The 26,442-nt window shown below is 38.7% G+C and overlaps 3 protein-coding genes across 3 annotated transcripts in view; 1 reads left to right on the top strand and 2 right to left on the bottom strand.

Annotated features, from left to right (window-relative positions):
• Myo31DF (Unconventional myosin ID) overlaps positions 1–4,266 on the bottom strand; it is a 56,481-nt gene extending 52,215 nt beyond the window's left edge. Inside the window, exon 1 of the mRNA XM_028316863.1 lies at positions 4,037–4,266. Coding sequence (XP_028172664.1) covers positions 4,037–4,125 — 89 coding nt within the window. The 5' untranslated portion in view covers positions 4,126–4,266. The remainder of the gene's footprint in view (positions 1–4,036) is intronic.
• A 249-nt stretch (positions 4,267–4,515) lies between these two features.
• LOC114361720 (fork head domain transcription factor slp1) lies at positions 4,516–12,709 on the top strand. The gene is made up of 7 exons (XM_028316862.1): positions 4,516–5,095; positions 5,531–5,654; positions 5,981–6,127; positions 7,080–7,278; positions 8,609–8,692; positions 9,332–9,570; positions 10,027–12,709. The coding sequence occupies exons 1-6, from the start codon at positions 4,905–4,907 to the stop codon at positions 9,526–9,528; spliced, it is 942 nt and encodes a 313-aa protein (XP_028172663.1). The 5' UTR covers positions 4,516–4,904; the 3' UTR covers positions 9,529–9,570; positions 10,027–12,709.
• Positions 12,710–16,245: 3,536 nt separating this feature from the next.
• Ubr3 (Ubr3 ubiquitin ligase) overlaps positions 16,246–26,442 on the bottom strand; it is a 73,456-nt gene continuing 63,259 nt past the window's right edge. Inside the window, exons 31-36 of the mRNA XM_028316864.1 lie at positions 25,169–25,425; positions 22,740–22,868; positions 21,525–21,647; positions 17,864–18,082; positions 17,027–17,166; positions 16,246–16,513 (exon numbers count right to left, since the gene is read on the bottom strand). Coding sequence (XP_028172665.1) covers positions 16,396–16,513; positions 17,027–17,166; positions 17,864–18,082; positions 21,525–21,647; positions 22,740–22,868; positions 25,169–25,425 — 986 coding nt within the window. The 3' untranslated portion in view covers positions 16,246–16,395. The remainder of the gene's footprint in view (positions 16,514–17,026; positions 17,167–17,863; positions 18,083–21,524; positions 21,648–22,739; positions 22,869–25,168; positions 25,426–26,442) is intronic.

Raw genomic sequence — 26,442 nt, 5'->3', positions numbered from 1 at the left:
CTAGTACTAACCGCTGTCACTACACGTGAATTTCTGGATCTATTCGTAATCAGTGGGCTTAGTGCGACTTTACACAATCGTCATCCGCTAGCGACTGCGTAAAAAATGACATACATTAAATGTATGATGATTGTACAGCGTCCCTAGCAGATACTTTCAAGAACTAAAATCTTAAACTTTATATATCTTTTTGATGCACTCGTTAGCAACAACGTTAAAGCACACAAAAAAAATGTTTAATATTACTCCAAAACTATTAAATTTCGGATTTTTTTTAATATCACGTGAGATTTGGGGGTGGGGGAGGGGGTCAGGCAAAATCTCACCAAATCTCACCAAGGGGGGCGGGGGGGTTGAAAAATAGCCAAAATTGTCTCACGTAATTTATGGACGCCCCCTTTCCTCGCGGGGCGCTCAACTCCTTCCTTGATCTAATATCCCGTTCCCGTTGGCGCCAATCTTAATACAGAATCATACCATCGTCTTGGTTATGAAGTTAACGCTTTCCTCTAGGGTTACTACAAAACAAAGTAATTTAGTTTTTGAGTAGAAGAACTGATATGAGAAGATTTTTTAATCATTTCAGGACCTAATAGAAGGTCTTCAGTACGCTACAAAGTTACAATCAAGACTTACAAGTTCCAACAGGATATGCTGTTATTCTAACTTACCTATTTTATGAAAAACAATTGAACATAAATAGTTTACTAGGCTATTGCAATTTATCGGCATTTTCCCACCGAATGACTGACAACAACCAGAAGCGTAGGCGGCAGGGTTTTCATGCAAAATGGCCTTGCGATAACGGTTATCATCAATGGAACTTTACGATTTAGTTATTGAAAGGCATATTATTGGTAATAACAAAAAGGGAAAGACAACTTCAATAAGTTTATTGACGTAGAAATCAATATATGGTATTGATTTACTTTGAACAATATCCGAAATAAACGAATTGAACGTTAATGACGGTTATACGGCTACATGCATTATTTTTTCTCAGGCTCTATTGGTTCCGATTATAATCACTTACTTAGCTAGGTGGTCGAATGGATCATTGGTTTTGGATTCATTTTGCAGCCAACCGACACCAACTCTCTTCGGGAATGTGGGTAGTTTCAGTTTGCGTTAATTCGTACTCATGACGCTTTTTGGATACACCAGAGAATATCGCAACATCGATTTTTACGGCATCTTGAAGTTGAAAATGGACAGTTACAATCTGTTTTACTTTTTTCCCAGGTTAGCATGGAACGTAAAAAATCGGGAAAAAATACAAGATTTTTTGAACTTAGCGGAATAAGAATTCGCAACATTATCTTCGTGAATAATTGTTTTGAACTCAATACCAACACAAAGTCATTTGTTGCGCTTATTCTGCATCGTGTAATCTCTGCATCTCATCTCGAGAACGCGGTCGAACAGTTGTGCAGATTGTAGAGAGGATAAAGGCACCAGAGAATTGCTTCTGAGAATAGTTATGGCGTTCTGTTCCAACATTATGTATGTACTTTGAGGGTAGACGAAAGACGGTAATGTTTATATTCACACGCGTACACAGTTACCTAGGGAGGTAGACGTGTAGTATCACGGCTTCCCATTAAATATGCGCGGAAACAGATTTAACAGGAATACTATATGATATTTTGTTGATTTTAATGAGCATATTCTAAGATCCTATAGAACAAAGACTTAATGGCAGTTATAAAGAAATAAGTCAACAAAACACTGGTAGGAAGTTTAAAACATCTTCCCTTTTTTAGTGTGGAGTGCAAAATTTGAAAAAATGGAGGTAATTTAGTTCTTATCACTTTTTGGGGTAATGAATGCAGGGAGATTAGGTATTTAAGCCAGTAAAACTTTAAAAACACAGAACTTACTAATAGATGTGTCCATTACACAAACCCTTTATGTCATCCATTAATAACAAACAAACTTTTGTCGCCGCATTCTTCCCAACAAAGGGGCGACAGATGGGCTAAGACAATGAGCCACGAGGAAAAGGTATGAAAGGCCGCGCGCATGACATCATCCTGCGCGCGCGCCGATTATAAAAACACGACAATTACGAATGTATTCAAACTTCTGAATAATGGCTATTTTTAAACTTCAATCAAGATGTTTATGAACCTTATGAGGGTAAAGTAATATACTACCCGTTCACGCTAACTTTGCCGGTCCGTGGAATGCGCGTCCCCTCCCCCAACCACGATTAAACGCAATTAGTTAATGATGTGTCTTATTTTACGCAAATACACATTATTTATCAATATTAATAAATATAAAATATTTTCAATACCTAGTTTACTTAGTTATAGACACTTCTTTTCGAGTGACGTCATATCGCCAGCGGCAAACTTATCGCGAACGGATAGTAGGTACTGATTTTAATGAAAAATCAATTATTAGGTTAATACTGTGATAAGTAAGCTAAGTAATAACAAGTTAGGTACCTACATGTAGCACAAAATAAAATATTAAACGAAGATTTTTATTTTATTCAAAACATTTTTTTAACTAATTGCAAATGAAGGTGTAAGTACTAATTTTGTACCTAATTAAGTAGATTTTTCCTGTTCCTTTTGATTAAATATTATGATTGTTTAATTATATCATGAAATGAACATCAGTCCTAATTAATAAATAGGTGTAAATAGTATCCAGAAACTTGCCTAATAAAATCAAACATTTATTTTTAAAGGTTTGATTTTATTAGGCATTTTACCAACTTAAAAAAGAAAGAAAATACATTTATTTGGCACATTAAAAACAGCAAATTACAGACTTAACAGTATTGTACTAATTAATTAAAAAATGATGCCAAAAAGGCTTCCACTCAGCATCCCAACTAATATTATAAATGCGAAAGTAACTCTGTCTGTCTGTCTGTCTGTCTGTCTGTCTGTTACGCTTTCCCGCTTAAACCTCGCAACCGATTTTGATGAAATTTGGCATAGAGATAGTTTGAGTCCCGGGAAAGAACATAGGATACTTTTTATCCCGGTTTTTGAAACAGGGACGCGCGCGATAAAGTTTTTCTGTGACAGACAAAATTCCACGCGGGCGAAGCCGCGGGCGGAAAGCTAGTACACAATATTTATAAAAAAATATTATTTAAAGATTTTTATTTTATTCAAAACTATTTTTTAACTAATTGCAAATGAAGGTGTAAGTACTAATTTGGTACCTAATTAAGTAGATTTTTCCTGTTCCTTTTGATTAAATATTATGATTGTTCAATTATATCATGAAATGAACATCAGTCCTAATTAATAAATAGGTGTAAATAGTATCCAGAACCAACTTAAGAAAGAAAGAAAATACATTTATTTGGCACATTAAAAACAGAAAATTACAGACTTAACAGTATTGTACGAAGTAATTAAAAAATGATGCCAAAAAGGCTTCCACTCAGCATAATTTATATGCTAGTAATTATTAGTTTGTTCGACCATTGTAACATTTAGTAATATTCATGCAGAAATTGTAAACATCTTAATTAGTAAACTTAAAAAAACTAAACTGGCACACCCATTTGGACCCTGTATAGTATTTATAGATGAAAATCAATTTCTTAGTTTACAACATGCAATAAAAAAACATGAAGCCTCGCTACTTCTTCAAACACTCACACAGCAAACCCAAATGATTTTTTATCCACCACATTTTAATTACGTGGTGGGTTTTACATATTGACTAAAATTAAACAAACTTAAAATAAAAATAACAAATCTTTAAAATAATGGTTCCATCACCAAGTCTTGTTTACCCAAGTGAACTCTAAGATTGAGCATCCAAGGTTGTTTTCAAAGTTTCAGTACCTATTTTAACATGTATTTTTAAACTCAACATACTTTTTTAAGTTTGTTGCTAAGTGCTAAATACCGGCACAGGCGAAATTAATAAGTAGCACTACCGACTTTGTTAGAAGTATGTAATAGTTGAATGTTTCGAAAAGTAATATTACCTATGTAGCAGGGGAATTAACTAACACAATCATGAGGATTGCAAAAGTACAGAAATAGGCGCCGCTTACCTCAAATGCAAATTTTCTATGAAGTTGTCAGTCGTCAAATTGTCCAAGAGGACAAAGTCGGACACGCCGACTTCTGGCTGGGTCGTCATTGTTGGCCACTTTACTTCACTATTACAACAAACCGAATAGTTCACACACTAACAACATAAAATGATTTACGCGTATGTAAAACAATGTCAACAAACCGTTAAAAATAAAACAACGCAAAACACAACTCCCCCGTCACAGCATTTCATTCAAACTGTCATTTTTTTTAAATTTATTTAACTGGTAACCCAGTAATATTCTTGCCATAGTTCATAACTAATTTACCCTACTTTTAGAAAATACTTTTAGTTACAGAAAATAATGAAAAAAGAAAATAAAAACAAAATGAAGAATCGAATTATGAAAAAAACAATATTTTTATTTCTTGGTTTTGGTCAAACAATTTTCAATTTCCTTAATTTCTTGATCACCACTTGAATCCGAACGCACCTAGTACGCCGCCATTTTCCTTGTTGTAGGTGCATCAAATGTCATAATAATTTCAATTTTTCTGAAAATTATATTTTCTTTTGGCCTTTACGTTTCATCCGTATATTATTTTACAATAATTTAAATGTATTTCGATGTGTTAAAGTTTTCTTGTGTAAAATCAAACGCAACCGTTCAATTTCTGTGGTTTTTCTAAGGTCGTCATTTCAAGGATCCTTCATGTTCTTCAAAGAGGATCATCTTCGTAAAAGGTAGCGAGCCACACGCCCACGGCCGTTGTGATACGCGAATACAGATTTGGGTTACGAGTGTTTGTTTTGTTTCGGGGAGGAATGCGTAGGCGTTGTGAGGGTGTGTGGTGACGACGTTCGGGCGGTGTGTTGATGGGACAATGAGCGACTCGCCCGGAGTGGAGTGGCTGCCGGCCTACAGCCCCGGGCCGCCGCGCCACAGCCCGCTGGGGCCCATCCCGCGCTTCCTGTACGAGGACGTGCAGCCGCTTGGCCTGCAGCAGGAGAACAACAACAAGGAGGGCGGCGAGAAGAACGCGAACAAAATCAAGCATGCCAAGCCCGCGTACAGGTAAAACATTTGGCCAGATTATCCTCAACAAACTGGCGCCTGGGGCATGACTCATCTCTAGGTCACCTCTCGGTGCTGAGTAATCATAAAAGCAATAAAACACGACGTCCTCTTCGTTTTATACTCATTGTAGTTTGTTTGGCAAATTAAATCCTCTAAATCAAGAGGATATCATAGTTTTATTTGATGCAAATTCATTTTACTGTTCTCAGCCAAGTAGATGCAGATGAAAAGCCATTGTTATGTATATATAATATTTCATTCTTATGCCCATTTTCACCATCAATCCCTAATTTTTAAGTGACCTATAAGGTAACACAAACATGCATTTTGTTTCATAGCGATCACTTAAAAATTGGGAATTGATGGTGAAAACGGGCATTAAACAAGCAAATTGTCGACTTATATGTATGTAACCATGCTATTTGTCCACAGCTACGCCAGTATGATCAGACTCGCTATTAGCAGTTCCCCAAATGGAAAGATGACCCTCAATGAGATTTACAATTACATTTGCAATGCCTTTCCTTACTACAAAGAAGCCGGCAAAGGCTGGATGGTAAGTAATTTAAGAATTGAAATTAATTTGTCAAATACATTTGTAAGATACTGTCAGAAAAGTCCTATAAATAACAGCATAAACCCCTGATTTAGTTTAGTTAATCTGACTGCTCATTTCAATATTATTCAGTCATTTTCTTGTGTGATGGTAATTCGAGAGAGAAACCAAAATGAATTTATCCCAATTTATGTTTCATACAAAAAGGGGGATAAAACATTTCAGCAATATTACTAAGTTTTTAGTCATTATGACTGTTTACCCAAAGTATACCTTCTGATTTCCTAGTATTTCTATAAGTGATCATTCTGTTACTTTTATTGCAGAACTCCATTCGGCATAACCTGAGCCTGAACAAATGCTTCATGAAGGTGGCCCGAAGCAAAGACGACCCCGGCAAAGGGTCTTACTGGGCCATGGACACCAGCTATAAGATGGCGGAGGTCACGCCGCGGCGCCGCAGAAGTCTCAGGGTCAGTGCTGTGCTGTTTATTATTCAAAGTTCCTTATTGTCATGACCATTGTATGAAAGAAAAGAAACAATTGCTGCCAATGGCTGTTCTAATAGAAGTCTTTTAACAAGTTGATTGATAAGTATTTAAATATTTTCGATTTACATAATCTAACTTGTGTAATAAGGAGAGGCTTTTCTGATTATAAATAAAATATTTTTCCACAGTTCATCTGGAAACATTGCTAGTTATTTTTATAAAAACTTCTTTAGTTTGAGGACTTTTGAGTTGAGGTCTCTATCATTGTGCAGAAGAAGCATAAGAAGATACTAATTGCAAAGACATTTAACTTCTTTTTTGGACCAACACCAGATAAGTTTTGACCAAGAGCTTGCATTCAGTAAAGATGGTATTGTGACTATACATATCACAACTGCACTGCAACTGTCTAAAACTTATGCCAGTGCATCACAAGATTTATGTCATAACTAGCGGCCGCCCGCGACTTTGTACGTGTGGATCCCGTTTTACTCCCTGAGCTTAGGCATCGTTATAACATCTACCTGCATGCCTCAGCCCGATCCGTCCAGTGGTTTGGGCTGTCCATTGATAAATCACTATTTCAGTCAGTCAGTCTGTCACCTTTGAGTTAATGTTTAGATGTGGAGAGACTCTTCTCTGTATACACTACAGTAAACCTTATGCAGTTACATTGGAGTCTTTACAGTTTATTTACAGTGTCCTCCCTACATTTACAACTAAGTTTCTGTGTACACTGCAGCTCTAAACCTCAAACAGTTGCAACAGAGTCTAGAGTGTCCTCCCCCATACTGTGACTATACTCTAGCTCTAACCTTATACAGTACTGTAAAGCCAAGTTGTGTCCAAAAAAACCATCCCAAACAAAGAATAAAGTTTCATGGTGGCCAGTTGCACGGTCAAGGAGTTCCCTGCATAAATCACGTTTCCCCAGATGGCGCCCTACAGTCCGGAATGCAGCTCAAACAGCAGCGGGGAAGCGGGGGCGGTGCCGCCGGGCGCGGACGCGGCGCCCACGCCCCCCGCCACGCCCACAACGCCCACCGCGCCAACCACACCGACCACGCCCACCTCGCCCGCGCTGCGACAGGTCAAGGAGGAGCCGGTGGTCAAGCAGGAGGTGCAGGATACAGGTAGGTATTCGCATGGTGTGATCGGTGCATTCAGTTTTTTTCTTCAAATACACTGTAAAGTTAAACTCTCTATAACGTCACTCGATTTAACGAAAAACTCTTTATAACGTCACAATTTCTTGACTTCGTTGGTTTACCTTGTTTCTATCTGCTCTACCATGTACTACGACAGCGACAATTCTCTATAACGTCAAAAAATGCTCAGTCCCTCCCTTGAGTGTCGTTATAAAGACTTACGCTGTAATTTAGTCTATTCCACTTTTATCACCTGGATTTGATCATCTAAACTCTGATTTTTAATTCGACGGAATTTTGACATTTCAGAAGTGTTGCCAACATTGAAACATTCCCACTAAGGATGGAGAGCATTTTCACAAATTATAAAATAATCCTTTCTTGAATTTAAGGTTTCACTTAAAAAACTAAGGCTTAAAAATGTACTGATCATTTCAAAATGGTTATTTGAATTTTTATTATCATATTTTAGAAGTTACAAAAAAAATTGGGAAATTATTTTTCTATTACTGGACTCCCTGGCCAATAATCCATGGGTTACAAACCTTTTTTATGAAAATACTTTTGTTAATAAAATCTTAGCTTCATAAAATAATCAATTTAACAAGATGCCAATTTTATAATCCAAGTTGATTATGCTGACGATAATGATGATTGATGATCAATACATATTTTCGTTTATGTTAATATGTTGTTTTACTGTGTTAAAAACACGTTTTTTTTCTATTTAATCTCTAAAATGTACATAATAATTAGTGTACATTGAATTCACGAAACAAACAATAGTTCATTCTTGTAAGTTGCAGTTGATGAAATTTCATTTCATATTATTTATTAATAATTCAAAGCAAAAAAGGCTTATTACATCTGAATTGTCAAAAAATGACAGCTGTCAGAATTCCGTCGAATTAAAAATCGGACTATAGGTGATCAAAGTGCTCTTCCTTGTGACCTTTGATCACTGAGCAAGAAGTCTGTCTTGATCACCTAAATGATCTTATCCAAGGGTGATCAAAGGACACCAAAGTGTCTCCTGGAGTTTTGGAGCCCTTTGATCACCCAGGTGAATAGACCTAATAATTCAGTCATCAAAATAGAAAATAGTTGCTGCTGTCTTGGCTAAGATAAAATTATATTTTAAGATCCATTGCACAACTCTGCTCTTGAGCAGTAAAATAATAAGTACCTACTATGGTGCATTTATGTATTCAAAATACACTGCCAGTCAATCATGTGTTCCATCCGGGGTAGTGCTGTATTTTATTCTTGCAGCTTATCAAATGTAGGTTATTAATATTCTTGCATCATGTGCCAGTGATTCCAGAATCCAAGCACACAGACGACGCGTTGAGCGCGCTCATGAACGAAGAGCTGATGGCCGACGTGGACATCACTAGAGGTGAGTGCCAGAAGTACTTTCGGCAACAGTGTTAACTGCTCATTGCCCGTCATGTTGTCTCGCTCTATCGCAAAGAATCACCATTTGATGAGAGAGAGAGAAAAAACGGAAATGGATAGTTAACACTGTGGCCGTGTGTACTGTGTACTTTGGTGTTATTTCAGTTGTAGTGTTGCCACTGTTGTGTGTTTCGGTCTTTGAAAACATGTTACAGCCAATTTTAATCACGGGTTTTTGTTCCAAAACTACCCTTGTGGTTCTTACGTCACTAGAAAACCAGTGAATCAAAACCGCGAGCAAGATAGCCATAGATAGCCACCACCTTTAGTCCTATCTGCCCCCTTCGAGCTTACCATTGCAGTGGTGGTTGGCAATAAATAGATAGAAAGTATTTATTTGTCTCAAAACAGTTTTCATTTACAATAGACGGCGTTTATATTCCCATCTACCCCCTTCGAACATTGCCACAGGGGTGCTAGTTAGCACTAAATAGGTAGCGTTTATTCGAGTTATTGTTCCTAGGATGGTTGTATTTTGCTTTCTAAGACAGATATTGAAAGGAATAGCACTGAATGGAACCCAACTCTTGGGTCTGTTATGTTGACAGTTGTCGATATTTTTGTGTGCATCTCTTTTCAGAGAGACTATGGTGCGATGGCGGGCGACGTCACGTGTGCGGCGCACTACGTCACAGCGCTTTGACAGACGACTACGGCAACTTCGTAGCGCAGCGTATCGACTGCGACTGCCCCGCGGAGCCGCCCGTGCCAGTAAACGCGCCCGCGCCCGCCGCCGCCGCCGCCTACCCCGCCTATTGGCACGCCGACATATTATAACACCGATGTAGCGCCATTTAGCGACCGCCCGGGATAACCAAAGTGAGTTCTCTTTTTTTTTCAGAATTAATACAATTTCAACGTGATTTATGAAACAGTAGTAAGGCTTACGATACGGATCCGCTACACGCTCTGCGTGCATATCAAACATGAATGAGGTTAAGGTGTCTTAATGAAAGATATAGGTCGCACAGTGAATGTTGAGACGACTCACTTTGATCTAATATTTGAATATATGTACAGAATACACAGTCAAGTTCATATACATACTTTACAATTTACAATACACTAGCTGCCTCACTTTTGATAAATACCTGCAAGCGAGACAGAAAATACTTCTCAGTGTCACTACGCAAGACGTCAGCGACGTTATTGTTTGTGTTGATCGCCTCAACTCTCGTTGCGCGACCTATACAAACATAAGCATTTACTACAAATAAATTTTGACGTTATTTTGACGCTGACAGATGTAAATAGCAAATGCTTTTGTTCTAACAGTGAGGTCGCGCCGCAACAGCAGCGGCGTGGCTTGCGCGGGCGCAGCGACACGTGGGCAGCAGCTAGACGCTGCGGTATGGGAACATCTGTTACTCACGCTACCGGGTGCTCAGAAAATTATATATCCGCAGAGTAAAACACGGTTATTCGCTATTTTCCGGAGTTTCCGCTGAGCGTTCGGTCCCCCAGTTGGCCGGTTACCGGCTCCCCGTTATGTAGTAAAATATCCGGACGTCAGGCCAGTAACTTGTACAGTAGGATTCCGTACAAAGCGCACCCTTCAACTGAAGATATTTTATCTAGACGCTTCTTTTGAAGTGAATATTGTTTGTCTCAGCTTGTTATTATTGTAATAGCATAATTGAATGTGGATGCAAATCACGGCTACACGGTGCGGTTATCCGAATAACGGTGGCTGCACCGACGCCCCTACACCATGCTTTGCAACGCCACTTGTTGGTCATGTTTTACTATTTTATTCTACTCGTACTTCGTTGCTTACTATTTCAATTTAATTGTATATGAATTGAAATGATATTTACCTAGAGTAAATTGCAAACAACTGTTATCTAAGCTTTGATATAAAGTGTGTTATCGGTTGGCTGACCGCAGTCGGCCGCGGGAAGGCGACGTTTCGTTCCGAGCGAGAAGCATCGGTCGAACGGAATTCGACACTATTTACTAAGATATACTTATTTGATATGCATATAATGAAGAATATAATATCTCTACATCACGATAGTTTTGTAAACAATAATAAGACTAATGTGAGATTGTAACATTTTTTCTGTGAAAAAATATGCCACGAAAAAAATGATATATCAAAAAATCGGTAACATATCTGCCAACTAAAATAATTATATAGAATAGATGTAGTTACCTTTACATAGAGTAACGATAACTTGTTAATATAAAGAATACGATGGACCACAGCGTGGGCGTAGATTGTGTTGAGACACAGCGCGGAGTCTCCTAGACTATGCCATTGCTCGCCGTCAGCCAGGAATGGCATACTTTAACGACGAGTAACATAAGAAAATGTTGAAACAGTATTGGAGCCAGAACGGTGACGAACAGATCTCAGAATGACCAGTATATTGTAATAAAGAATATTATTAGTGTGCTAAATGATTTTATAATTTAGCTGTGCATATACACGATTAGTATTCAGTTTGTATTTAGTTAAAATAAAGTAATACGGTTATATAAAATATGAATTAGTTGGTACGAATTTATAATTTACAATAAATATTATTATGTATATTGAATATTGAAGTCGCACCTATATACGTAAAGTATTGCTTTTAGAGATTAGAGTACTAAAATTTGGCCTATTGAATAAATATTTAGGTTCCGCTTGCCTACATTTGCAACTTTAGTTCGAGGTGCAAATTATATTGTTTATTTACATTTGTGCCATAGAGGAGCGGACAGATAAGGATTGAGATGGACAGGTAGGAATTAAAATTTGTCCCATATCTTATTAAAAATGTGTTCAGAAATTTTTAGAAGTTGTACCTACATACATTATTGATAGTTGTATGTACATAGCGTTATTTTAATATAACTGGTTTCTTAAGGTGTCTGCGGTGTATGTAATTTTTTTAACGATTTTTGATGTGTATGTTTATATGATGTTGTTATAAAGGTCATGTATAATATCGTTTTGATACTCGACATACAAAGATTGTCTTGAACTGGAGAGATCTCTTATTCAATTAATTAATCTCGCCCAGTCTGTGGCGCGAGATGTCCCGTATTTATTGTAACAACGCTATTTGAATGGACAAACGAGATTCATATTTAAATCGTCAATCATTTGACAATGAATCCACCGTCTTACATAACCGTGAATCGACACGGTGCGATTTCTGTCAAATCGATTGAATTATTGTTACACTTGCCTACAACAACAGATCAGTTTGGATAACGATATGTTATCAAGATAATGGTACTTAAGTTTCTACAGAGTACAAAATTATACATTTATTAGCGTGTTAACCCCAGATTAATTTTAACGTGCATAGTTTACAAACAAAGCACCAACCGTTACCCGTCAATGAGAGTATTGTATAGAAAATCTGTTTAATTTGACATTAAAATATTGACGGCAACTCGAAACTCGTCCCTATGACTATTATATTAAGAGATATTTGTTAGTATATATTATGTAAAAGGATAGATTTCATTATACTGTTCGTATTGGTTAAATCACATTCCTTTGATTAGATGAAATCGAGATATATTTTAAGTTCTTAACATATTTTTATACAAAAATAATATAGAATTGAATTCAGTATTTATACTTATATTATTTTAGTTTGAATATGTAATCTAATCGATTGACATAATAATAATAATAAATAACCGATATTATTGTTTTGTAACGTGGTGCATAATAAGTTGCCATCTTTTATTGTTTGGTAGTATTTATTTTTTCTGTGATAAATCTTTTACTTTATATTAAAACGTGCATAAAATCAGATCGTATAAGTACTGCAATTGCGCCTCGGGTGTTTCGTCTTGTATCTTTCAATACTTTTTTTTGTAACAATTTTACCCTTAACTCTGATGTGGCTGTTAGCTAAATTGTATCGAACATATACCCACACTTGTCCACTAGTAGCTGTATAATTTTGTTTATGGTTCAAACCTACCACTCGCTGCCAACACAATACAAAATGTGAACGACTAAAGCCTGGTCTGTGAGCACGTAGAATTTTGTCAAATGACTCCAAGCTACCCATCCTTATCGCTCGTGCATAATTATGTTGCTGTCGCGCTCGCACACTCACTGCGGGCGCCCGTCGCACAGTCGAGACAGCAATATAATTACGCGCGAGCGATAAGGATGGGTAGCTTGGGGTCATTTGACAAAATTCTACGTGCTCGCAGACCGGGCTTTAGTGGACAAAATGTGCGGGGCGTTAAGCGCTGTATATTTGTTATGGACTACCACAGAGATCGTTTTACGCTATATTAATGTGTAAAGTAACTAAACAGATAATTGTTTAGTTATTTACTTATGGCAGCCTTTGTATACGGGGTACAAACTAAAACTTGACGTGCACGATCGCGTTTTGAAGAATATGAGATGCTTTACAATGCTTTTCAGTGCTGACTCGAGCATTCTAAAACATTATTTATATTAAAACAACATTATTTTAGCATACGTCCGTCTACGATACGTCTTATTTTTACGATAAGGAAATCTTTGGAAACGGGAGCTACCCTAAGAAATAATTTAAATCTCGTGTGTAGTCTATAGCATTATCATGCAAGACGAAACATCAGATGCATAAGACTTGTTTCGTGAAGCAATCGTATAATAGTATATTTAAGTTGTTTCGGTTACTCAGTCCGCCTATAATGATATTAACGCGGCGATCGATACGAAATTAACTATTTTATTAATTGTAATCACGTTAGCCGTTTAATTTAAGAGTAGGATGTTCTACCTCTAAACAAATCATAGTTGATGTACAATATAAACTTTTAACAAAAACTTGCGTTTTATTTATTTATTTTCAATTCCTAACCCAAATTAACGCTAACAATTCAAGCGTAGACGCTTGTGTTCACCACACCATACAAGCAACAGAAAACTACCACCACCTTGTCTACTACGTGCATAATTTTATTGATTTTATGGGGTACCTATATAAATATGCTAAAATAAAATAACAATTTGAAATATCAACAACTTTAATGATCGGATATATACAAGAACAATATTACAAGTGTTAACAAATATTTGTCGGATGGTGCGGGCGGTCGGACGCAGCGTGAGGTACTAAATAATAATAACATGTTTACATCCACAATTTCAGGGTTTAAACTAAAAATACAATCGCAAATTAAACATATTGAAATGAAAAACCTCCACATTAGTCTTTATCTAATTATTGTAACTTGAAAAACAAAACAAAAATGTTAATACAGGTTATTCATGACATTATGGTTTATTGCCTTCTATAAATATAATGTAAACATACGAGATGCTACAATGCATGAACCACCAATTCGTTGTAATAAACTAAAATACAACCTCCACGACGACTACACGATAAACTAATGAAAACTACTAAATTTAGTAACAACTACGACTAATTTACAATTCGCTGAACTAATATAATATCTAAATACTGCTTCCGAAATCAATTTTAAATAAAAAAACAAGCAAACTGATCAAGGCCGCGAAATTGCACACGAAATACATTACAAACTAGGCACCGTACCATATAAAGATAATTCGTGATGATTATATCCTTTGTGTTGGTTTCTAAGCAAGTCGGCGTGATTCGGGAGCTTAAGGGATAACTTGAATATTGGCAAGGGACAGGACAGCTCCCGAAACACAACCCACTTATCTTAGTGTCACCCAACATCAGAAAACAAACAAAATACATTAAATCAGTAATTGCATTAACAAATCGCACACCTCGGCGCGACGTAGCGTTGCGAGACAATCGTTATTCGGTATTGACTACCGAAAGCGACTGTCCATCGTTAACCTATATAAAAATATGAAAATAAAATAATAATTTAATATCATAAATCTAAGTGACATCGTCAACCGCGTTAACAGAGAAGTAAGTAAACTTTACATATTCACAGCCCTAACAACGCCCGACGGACCCTGACGGATGGCGCGTCGGCTCGACTCCGCACGTTACCGAAGCCCCGGCGCTCCAAGGTTTCGGTCGACGCAAATGCACAGAATTCAACTCTCTACAGTCTTTTACACGAAAAGTCCTAAGCCGTGGCATTAATGTCGATGCAAATACATCTGTAAATTTTCATACTTTTATATCCGCGGTCCTTTTTCGCGAATAGAGCTCCACCTTAAAACTACACTCAACTAATTTTAAAAGCCTGTTATAGAAATCAACGTCCGTAATAATCTAATGTATTTATTGCATTCACTTATCAGTCAGGCTTTCGGCGCTGCCCTCCTACGCAAAGAGGCACGTGTGAATTTGATTTAATAATGTACTTTATTAATTTCATAGCAGTTTGTTAATATTTAACGGATCTGTAGAAGGATAGCGTCGCTCAACACTAATAGATTCTATGGTTACACAAACAAACATACAATTTGCTAATAACAACTCGTTAGAGTAACTATATAAATCGTAATTCGGAAGTTAAATCTGCGGCAACAAACATTTTAGACGCACTTATATAAATATAATTCAGGAAAGAAGGGGTACGGGATGTCAACAATGTTGTATAAGTAACAATATATATTTTAAGATATATTTTACTAATAAATAATATCTAAATTAATGCAACATGAAAATTCTACAAGTATCATCGGACCGTTATAATATCTTACTTTTAAATTCATAGATTAACAAAATACCTATCTACGGAATAAGTTTATTGTGTGTATATGTTTAGGCACTTGGTAAATAACGTAAGGAGAAACGGCTTCGTAGGGGTTCTTACATCACAGACTTCATCCATAGTGATGTTTGTGATTGACGTATGAAACAAGTTTTAAGTTTTATTCATGTTATCTTAGGAAGCTGCTCCTCCGTGCGTTATCTACAGTTTATTTCATTTAGTTATGTCGATGAATGGATTACATTATTTGCTTGTGAAATGTTTAATGTTCAAGCACGAAGCGGCATGATCAAAATCGATGTATCATACGCTTTTGGCGAAAAAGCGTTCGTCATTTTATTCGTATACGTAACTAGTGAATTTGAGGCATATAATAAGTAGGAAGAAGAAGAAAGTTTAAAAGCGTGTGCTAGGTTCTCGTACGTTTTGCATGAATCGAAGTTAAGCTTGAGTCGCATAATAGTAGTGGGTACATAAGTTAAGTTAAAATCCAAAATAACTCAAAAGTCCAAGTAGTCCTGCTCGTATGAGTACAGACAATTTGAGTACACTTACGCAGTAGAAGTTGTTAGCTGAGAAAAGGACGTCATCTTTGTGTCTTACAATTGACAAGTCTACGTTACGGCGGCGCAGATCGGTCTACATATTGGTGTATTGGATCCAAGATAACTTGGAGCCAATACAGCCAATGTTTGGCGCCGGCATTACAGAAGGGTTGGTTACCAGGTAAAGCCTGGTCCGTGAGCACGTAGAATTTTGCCCAATGACCCCAAGCTACCCATCATTATCGCTCGCGCGTAATTATATTGCTGTCGCGACTGTGCGACGCGCGCCCGCAGTGAGTGTGCGAGCGCGACAGCAACATAATTACGTGCGAGCGACAAGGATGGGCATCTTGGGGTCATTGGACGGGATTCTACGTGCTCACGGACCAGGCTTTAGTCATGATGCAAGCTAGTCCGCACTTGCGCTCGCGCATGGCGGGTTCAGTGACCTCTGGCTGGGCGGGGCTTCGGGCGCTCAGAGCGAGTCGCGGTGCCACACCCAGGTGCGCTTGGTGTGGTCGAAGCGGTGCGCCAGCCATTGAGCTTGTAGTAATTCCAGTCGGTCAGCGCTCAGGTATAGCGGCTTGCCGCGCCTGCACATTCAAACAAATTATTTGAGTACCTACTTGAAGAAAGTTCAGAAGAGCATTTATAAATTTAAAATTTGGATAGATCAAGAAAGAAGTTTATTCAACCTTTTAGGGGTTTTGCACATCCGTGACAAACATCCGTAACTACAAAGATGAAGAGATAACGAAACGCCTACGCAGGACGTGTGACATTTTAAATGAGACATCGTAACTACGGTAACGTTTCATCTGTTTCGATAAAAATATTAGCGTAATAACAAACAAAAATTCTACAAGTAAAAAACATTTATTGTGTTAATTTTGTGTGGCTAAAGTCCGGTTTCTAAATTGAGATCCTTGACTTGAGCATGTCCATCTTATTATCGAGTATGAACTTTTCACGATAAATTCATTGTTGAGTAGATAATTATTAAGCTCAAGCTGGAAATCTCAAATCAGAAACCGACTTTAATTCAAAGAAAGTACGGAAGAATAATCTATAGCCTGTAAGAGTGGGATAATGAGGATGTAACTCACTTGAGGTCGCGGTCCTCCTCGTCGTAGTCGTCGAGGTAGAGGCTGCCCCACAGGCAGGCGCGGCGGCCGCGGATCACGATGATGTACGTCGACGTCACCACCAGGAAGATGCCCGTGCCGCCGCCGCACTCCATTGCGTGCTGAAATTAAACACACCGCATATTAAAAACACAGCACCATGTTAAGACGTGTATCGACATAGTGAGACTGCTCGCGAATTTGAGTAGAAAGTCTATGGCAACGCTCAAATCGGCTCACCGACGCGTCTTCATGCCGCGCAGTGTCGATATCCGCCTTAAAGTTCCACGTCACGACCCATAGTGAGCTCTAATGGAAGAACAGTACGAGGCAACGTATTGTTGCGTGTCAATAGTTTCGATACTATCATGTTTTTGGCAATTTTTGACAGCTACTCCAATAGTATTGATGGTAATTGTACGTAAAAATATCGATAGTATTCCTATTACCAAAAAACATTGATCATAAAATATGGCGATGCTATGAAAATTATTATTGACATCCTGAATATTCACGACATATGGCGCTACTATCGTTCGTTCGTTCGTTTCAGCCGAAAGACGTCCACTGCTGGACAAAGGCCTCCCCCAAGGATTTCCACAAAGACCGGTCCTGCGCCGCTTGCATCCAGGTACCTCCCGCGACCTTCACCAGATCGTCGGTCCACCTAGTGGGAGGCCTGCCCACGCTACGTCTTCCAGCTCGTGGTCGCCACTCAAGAACTTTCCTACCCCTGCAAATACCGTTACTATCGACATTCAGATAATTGTTCGAGATTAACTATCGATAGTCTCACTATCGACTGTTCCACAACCCTACCTGCACGGCCTCGGCCACCTGCTGCTGGCGGCAGCAGGCCTGCTTGAGGCACACGAGCGTGCCGCACAGCAGGCACACGGACGCCTCCTTGGGCACGGCGCCGCACTGCGCGCACACCCGCTCGTGGTAGTAAGTGAACAGACGGTCGTAGTCGCGCGGGAGAGCCAGCAGCGCCGGTTGAGCCCACTCTACGTGCATCGAGCGGAGGAGGCGGCGGACCTGTGGAGAAAACGATTGATTAAGTGGTAAAAAAAACTATTCGCACCGCTGCAACTCCTGTGTAGCCAGGATTTACTGCTTGACCGCCATTAAAACCCAACCAATGAAGGTCAAGGGGGAAAGTTAAACTGTCATTGGACCCGCAACGAAATTAATCAGAAATACATAAAAGTTCGAAATTAATGGAGGGTTCGACTTCCCTCCATTGCAAAGCGGGTGACAGGTGACAAACAAGGTTCNTTTCCCTTTTTTTTTCTAGCAGCTAGTATGCCCAAATTTTTAAAATTATACACAATTTTATGAATGAATTATGTAGTTAATTAAATCATCTTTAAGGGTCATTCCATAAAAATCTGTATATTTTCGACGTCATTTTGTCCTAAACTTTTTTAAGATGCTTTTGAATACTTTATTAGTGTAAATTATATTAATTATGTTATGTCTAAAAGGGCCAGTCACTTTATGCTTTATTTTAGGAGAAATTATAATTTTTAAATTTTTCATACTACATTACTCCTACCTATATGACTTTTCATAAAGTATAAAACTTATGACCTTAACATTTATAGATAAGTTAATATACTTAATGTAGTTGTTTTGTTATTATCACTATATAAAAAACTTCGTTCCCTAACTAGTAACCTAGTCCCCAGCGCCGTTTTAAGCTAGGGCCTGACGGTCTAGGGACTGACGATTTCGAACTTAACACAAATGCAGATTAACTTTTAATTATAAGATGCTTAATACGATGTGCCGAAAATAGCCGAAAAACCACACGTAAATACTATTAAATTACATACAATTTCCTATTGTAATCAATAAAACTACTCAACTAGGGACTGACGAAGAGACTGGATCAACACATGTTTCCGCAACAACTCGCACGTTTGCACTAATTCAAAAAACGGCTGCCGCTAAGCCAGTATGGTCTGAGGATAACTTTGTATCGTAGTTTAAACTCAACTAAATGTCATTCACTCTAAATACATATTAAAGCGCAAAATTATAAAATCAGTGCGTGGCGAGGGAATGACGCTAAAAGCTGTGGACTCTTTTTCAACTTAAGAAAATCAAATTATTGTTTATTGAAACCGCAAGATATTAAAAGAATTGGGTGTAATATACGTTTAAATAGATTGTTCGTTAATTAAAACAAAGGATCAAGTTGATGTTTCTATAAATATGGGTTCCAAAACACAAACTTTTGGAGTACGGACATGCCTAGGGAATGACGTTTTGGGTCATTTAAAAGGAATTTAAGATGTTTTAAAAATTGTTTTAGAAAATATAAATGGGTAATAGTAAATAAAACACATTGCGAGCTGTTATTTAACAATTTTGGAATAAAATATTAACAAATATTCCATGTGAAATGTGGCGCGGACTAAGAGTTGACATATTTTTGTGGAATGACCCTTAAATATAAGTGCACTAGACAAGTTTAACTATTACCATTATTTTTCAAAAAATCAAAATTCGAAAAACTGGCCTAAGTACAACAGGTTCCCCTAAGTTATAAAATTCCGAATCCTATTTCTATCAGATGGATTGTATGTAAAAATATAAAGGAATATAAATGAGAAAAAATGCTGCCCGCGTAAAATTGGTATTCTTACCGTTTACAGTCTTTTACCTCCTTTAAAACTTTTATTTCATTACCGGCTCTTTATTACCGGTACCACTGCTCTCAACCTATGAAGATCGATTCATTTAAAATATTGTAGGTATGTATCGCCAATTGAAAACCAACAATCTTCTTCTTCTTGGAATTTTTTGGAATCGTCAAGAAAATTTAGTTGAAAAACTAGAAGAACAAATTGACATGATTTGAAGTCTGACAATTACTTTTGTTTATGAATGAATGTTTGTCAAGTTTAGGTTCCTAAAAGGTTTTAGTCACTACTTATTTTCTTATGGTTATCAGAACTTGTGTTTCTTTAATGAAAAGACCGATAGTTAGCGAGATAAGCATTTATTATTCGGGTTCTTACACAGACACATCTTGATCGTACATTNGAGGTGATCATAGCAAAAGTCCCCACCCTTAGCCCTTGAGCCGGCGGGGAGAGGGGGGTTTAAAGGTGCCACTTTTCGGTTTTTCGCTTAATCCTCGTAAACTATGCGTCCTACTGACATGACCACTATGAACCAAAAAAAGCTTATTCAATTTGCTATAGGTGAGATATTCAAGTTTTTCTATATCTTGTATAGTTTTCGCGGCATCTAGTCTACAAGGTCTGTAATATTGGAAATTTTATTTTTGTCTTACATGTTCCCATTTGGAGAAAATCGACTAAATCAACATTGAGCAAACATTCTAGACATGCGGGAGCATGTTAAGCCTAGTTCCAGGGAGGGGACTGCACCGTGCGTATATTTAGACGAACCACTTGGAGCCACTTTAGACTCCTCATCATTCAAAAACTACTGTGCATTAACACTTCAAATTTGGCTCATGTNTTGGGGGAGGCCTATGTTCAGCAGTGGACGTCCTATGGCTGAAATGGTGGTGGTGGTGGTGGTACATATACTGAAAATGTATCATTAGAGATCAACTACGGGGGCTAAGGAGATAAAAGGAGGGTTGGAAGTTTATATTATGAAAGTCCTATGTGTTTAAAGTAAGAGAGTTGAAATTTCAAATGCATGCGCTATAGATGCTAAGAGCGGATTTTACGAAACTCCACCCCTAATGGAGTAAAACGAGGTCCACGCGTACGAAGTCGCGGGCGGCCGCTAGTCTAAATATATAAAAGGAGAAATTGACTGACTTAGTGACATATCAACACACAGCCTAAACGGCTAAACGTAGGCACTTGAAAGGAGAACGGTCATCTGTGACCCAGGCCCGACAGAAACGAGACATACCTCAGTTTATTTGTCATGTCCTAATTAGTTAAATTATATATTTTTTATATTCGAAATCTATTTATAACACCAAAATCCGTAGTACAATCCGGCTGTATCTCCAGGTCACCTAGATACATTCCATAGCAGCTGTAATAGACATTTAGGTACATACATTTACCAATTTTGGTGATAAATAGGCATTTTGTATTAGTTTTTGTATAACGCCTGAACAAAAACAAAGGGTCATATTATGGTGTTATACATAGATTTCGAATATAAAAAATATATAATTAAACTAATTAAGACATGACAAAAAAACTGAGGTATGTCTCGTTTCTGTCGGGTCTGGTTTTTTTTTTGTATGGGGCGTGACCGTTCTTCTTTGGAAGGGACGTACTCGTAGCTTAGGTACCGTAGAGGTGCACTAAAAAAGGAATTCCCGAAATTCCCACGCGAACGGGAGTTAGTGGGAAAAAACATTTGTATGAAAAAATCTAAACCGCGTAAGATAGATGAAGGGGGGGGTAAAACGGGATCCACGCGTACGAAGTCGCGGGCGGCCGCTAGTTGTTAAAATAACCCTTGAACTCACCACGAGTTGTCCCCTGGCGGCGGCGGCGCCCAGTTGCCGCGCCCAGGCGAAGGCGGCACGCGGCACGTCGGGCAGCAACGCTTGCGCGGCCGACCAGTCCGACCACTGCATGCCGTCCGTTACCTAAAGAAGAGAGGTATATAGAGTATGACGTCATAAAGAGTTGTCCAGTAACGGAGCGTGCCTTAAGCCCGTTTTCACTATCAATCCCTAATTTCTAAGTCACAACTATGGTAACAAATAACAGGAATTTTGTTTATATAGGGGTCACTTAAAAATTAGGGATTGATGGTGAAAAGGGGCATTAGACGAGCTTTGTATCAAGATTTGTTGGTGTTCGCTCTTTCACTTTCATCTAAACACCAGAAAACAAACCCCCCCTCATATTTTGACGTTGTAGGAAAAACCCCTATCGTATTTAAACGTTTTGGGGCCCTAGGCAGTTTACTACTCTGCCAAATAGTTAATTCGTCCATGAGGGTTTCATATCATTGATACGGCGGAAGCTACGCCCCATCCCTGGTCTTGTTTAACGTAGTGTAGTTCTCACCATAATTATTTAAGCTTGCAGTGTACCAGTGTACTTTAATAACAAAACATTCTAGTATTTACGCTTGTACTAGTACAAGCTTGGCTAGGGCTAGAGGCGTAGTGTAAAATGTCCAAGGATGTTTATTTATTTAGAGAAATCTTTGACCCTTAATACTTCAAACTACTCGTATATTGCGGTAGTATAGTCTGATTGCTGTCGCGACTGTGCGACGGGCGCCCGCAGTGAGTGTGCGAGCGCGACAGCAACATAATGAGGGCTATCGTTTTAGCGCTCACCAGTTAGCGCCACTGTAGAGTAAGGTCCTGTCACTTGCTAGTGGCGAAGACAGTGGCGCCAACTTGTGAGCGCTAAAGTGGTAGGAGGACTATCGCATTTGCACTCATCAAGATGGCGCCACTGTAGAGTAAGGTCCTGTCACTTGCTAGTGGCGAAGACAGTGGCGCCAACTTGTGAGCGCTAAAGTGGTAGGAGGACTATCGCATTTGCACTCATCAAGATGGCGCCACTGTAGAGTAAGGTCCTGTCAATCGCCAGGGGTGCCATTTGTTAAGTATAAAAACGATAGTCCCCTCATTACGCGCGAGCGATGAGGATGGGTAGATTGGGGTCATTGGACAAAATTCTACGTGCTCAAAGACCGGGCTTTAGTAGTATGGACTCACCAGCTCGAGGTAATAAGCCAGGCGCACGAACTCCTGGCGCGGCGTCTGGATCTCGGGCAGCTCGCAGTCATATAAGTGGTGTCGCAGCAGCGCCGCCAAGCGTACGAACGGTAGCAGCAGTTCTTGCAGCTGTGAATGACGCGTCATCAGCAACGGACACAAGATCGAGGAGTCAAGATAAATAGAAAAAGATAAAGAGACATGTAAAGTGCCCCATAAGGGCTGCGTTTTCTTTTTTATTATTTTCTATATTTTGACGTTCATAAGCACTTGTGGTCTAAACTGAATAAATATTTTTGATTTTTATTTTGATTTTGAGCCATGTGGAACCGCGAGATAGTGTGTCACAAATAACAGGTTCGCAAGGCTTCATGTTTCTTTCTTTGAAGGTTAGTCAATCCGCAAAATTTAAGCAAAATTCTCCATTTGATTCAGGTAAAATTAAAGAGGGCAGGCTCCTGCAGTGTAGAACAATAATAGTAATGATAAAGTCGTTATGCTATATTGAATATTTTTGCGACAACATGAAAGTTGCTACAAGTAGACATTTTACAGCCCCTTACAACCGGGTCTCCAGCGCGTGTTTTGTCTTACACCATCAATAAAACATGTCAACTCAACATTCAAAATTTTTGTAGGTAATTTTGTTGAATATTGAAATGTTTTATTTTGTTGATTGTGTAGGGCAAAACACGCCCTGGAGACCCGGCTTAAGACAGATTTCACATCGAAAAACCCATATACCCAGTGTGTTTGTTATTAAATGGGTAATATTTTCATAATGTAAGTTTAGAACATCTATGGATGTGACGAAAGAGTAGATTCCTCTCAATACAGGTTACTTAAACTTAACCTCGTAAGTCCTGTGTTTTTTCAACAGCAGTATTCATATCTGCCGGATGTACTATACCAAGTACAAACTAAGAAATGTGCTTCAGACCGAGATAAAATATTGACGGTTTTACATAGTTTTTTAAGTGTTACCTTATGTTTTGTATTTTTTACTGGAAGTTAAGCATCTTTAGCACCTGTTTTAAAAGAAAAATATTGAATATAGTTTGTACTCCTGTAAGTACGTTAGGCTTTTTATACAGTGTAAAAAAATGATATAATTAAGATGAAGGTTTTATTTATGTATTAAAAATAAATCATTTTTTTCTTCTAAACGTCACTTAAGTAAGCAATAATTATAAAATTCAGTCTTTAAGACAAAATTATTTGGCCTTAGCGTTTTATATGGAGAATTTCACCAAAATTATTTTTTTCATACTAATATTTTTGGGATTTTTTAAAAAGCCGTAAATTCAAACTTTATGAAATTTTGTAGGTAGATTGAAACAACATTAAGCTATAAAAAAACTAAAACATTTTTTGAAAATTGGTGTCTGTATAAAATATATATTTATTTTTGTTTAATGGAAACGGACGACAATTAGGACGAGCTGTCTTTGAAAATTTAATTCAAATTAAAAAAATCAAATTAAGTTTAGCATTTTATACGTAAAAGTAAGCTCTTGAAGTCAAATTTCAAATAATAAAAGAATGATGGACATAGCTATACTATGAAAGAAATTACATAGTAATGAACATTGAAGAAAAAAAAACGCTAATTTCATACCTAATACAAATTTCATACAATTTTTTGGGTAACAAATGCCTAACGTACTATATCAAGTACAAATTATTTTGACCGACCATGAACCTCATAAAATACTAAGTTTCTTTTTAAATTTTGTTTAATTTACAAAAACTATAATTTATATTTACTGATACATTTAAAAAACAAGATAAAAAACCAAAGATTACTTTGATATAAACAGATAAACTATCCTCGTGCCAGCCGGCAATCCGACCCCGTGACCATTTTGCGAAAAAATGACACTGACACTGACAGTTGACGTTACCTGTCTAACATGGCGGAATTGACCATAGAGTATTGAATGAGTATGGTCATATCATTTTTGCCATTGTAAAAAAACTACCCGGTAAATGGGGAATGAAAGATTTGTACTTGGGTAAGTACATTCGGCAGTTACTCTTGCTATGTAGTTTTTAAATGTCAGGTCTGAACTACTATCCTTAATATGTACTTGTACAAGTACGCGGGGACTTACGAGGTTAAAGAGAGGAATTCCCCAACATGCTTACTAAGTGTCAATAAAATATTTGAAAAGCTTTGAAAAGAGCAACACTTTTGGCTTTTTGTATTATAAAACAACATTTAAAGCTATTTGCTTCACAATTAAAATATTCCTTTAGTTTTCCGTACAGACGCCATTAAACAAAAACAATCTGTCAAATCTAACTTTTTAAAAAACCATAGTGTATCATTTTTACTAACGTGCCAGGGTTTGTACGCGGGAAGTTTGAATAACAATGACTGTCTATAGTGAGTCTCATAACATATTTTTCATTTTTTTTTTTCGTACCTGCGCCTCCAACTGAGCTATATCCAGATTAGGTTTCTCAGCGTGCGGCGAGGCTGGCCCATCCTCAGTGAACAGTTCTGAATCAGCCAGGGCTGCCAATAGCAACCTCGCGGCGGCCCGTAGTCCGGAGCCCGGGCCCGCGGGCGCCGCCGCGCCTAATGCCGCGCGGCCTTCCGCGTTGGTGCTGGCAATGAACTGGCAGACTATCTGGTAGTAGGTGAGTGCGTAGAGGGAGCGGACGACGCAGGTGAATTGTTCTGGAATAGGAAAGATTTCATTAAAGATTACCCATAATATGGGTCTCATATTATGAGTAAGTGGTGAGACACGACACACTAGATGTGACCTTTAAATGCGTGCTTGTTATGCTGTCTGTCTCGTTTGTAGCTCTTATGAAAGTTGGCAAATCCTCGCAGAATGGAATATCGTTACATTTGGCGACGGTCATGAGTACCCTCACCACATACATTACCCTCACTACATAGGCGTTAATAATGCAAGTTGATTTGGTTTTGATTGTTTGCTGAAAAGTTTTTGAGAGCCAGGAGCCGATCGTTTTTGAGGGTCGAAGGGTCCTTTTTTCCACGTTCTGCGCCTGCGCACTCACCCATGTCAAGATGCGGCGGCCGCTGCGGCGCTAGCAGCAGCATATGCAGTAGCAGCGCACAAGGATCCCTCAGCAGTAAGGGCACGGCTCTCGGGCCCGCGAGGGCGGAGGGCCCGGCGGGTGCGAGTATGGGCGGCACGGAATTGGTTGGTTAATGGTTTCACGAGCGTCTCATGTTTTATTTTGAATGATGTTCGCTCGCGGTCAAAGGTCGCTTGCGTCCGTTCTTCATTGACAAGGTTTTTATGACTCACCCATGTCAAGATGCGGCGGCCGCTACGGCGCCAATAGCAGCATATGCAGCAGCAGCGTACAGGGATCCATCAGCAACAGTAACACAGCCCTTGGTCCGGCGGGAGCCGGTAACGGCGGCGCCGAGGGCCCGGCGGGCGCGGCGGCGGGCCCGCGCGGAGGAGTAGTACGTAGTTGTTTCATGCGTGTCCTACGATCTTTGATGTTCGCTCGCCAGTCGAACGTCTCTTGCGTCCCTTCTTCATTGAATTGGTTATGACTCACCCATGTCAAGATGCGGCGGCCGTTGCGGCCCTAGCAGCAGCATGTGCAGCAGCAGCGTGCAAGGATCCCTCAGCAGTAAGGGCACGGCCCTAGGCCCAGCGGGGGCCGGTACAGGCGGCGCCGAGGGCCCGGCGGGCGCGGCGGCGGCGGG

Source organism: Ostrinia furnacalis, unplaced genomic scaffold (genome assembly GCF_004193835.3).
Source record: "Ostrinia furnacalis isolate ACB-3 unplaced genomic scaffold, ASM419383v2 OfSCF5941, whole genome shotgun sequence".
Lineage (NCBI taxonomy): Eukaryota > Metazoa > Arthropoda > Insecta > Lepidoptera > Crambidae > Ostrinia > Ostrinia furnacalis.
Note: the sequence above shows the minus strand (reverse complement) of the source record. Positions and strands in the feature narration are given on the sequence as shown.

What these genes read in the sequence shown, in the direction of transcription:
- LOC114361720 (XM_028316862.1), top strand. Translation starts at nt 4,905, where the DNA reads ATGAGCGACTCGCCCGGAGTGGAGTGGCTGCCGGCCTACAGCCCCGGG. An exon ending in GGCGCCGCAGAAGTCTCAGG is followed by an intron (nt 6,128 to 7,079) that starts GTCAGTGCTGTG and finishes ACGTTTCCCCAG; the next exon opens with ATGGCGCCCTACAGTCCGGA. An exon ending in CGACGTGGACATCACTAGAG is followed by an intron (nt 8,693 to 9,331) that starts GTGAGTGCCAGA and finishes ATCTCTTTTCAG; the next exon opens with AGAGACTATGGTGCGATGGC.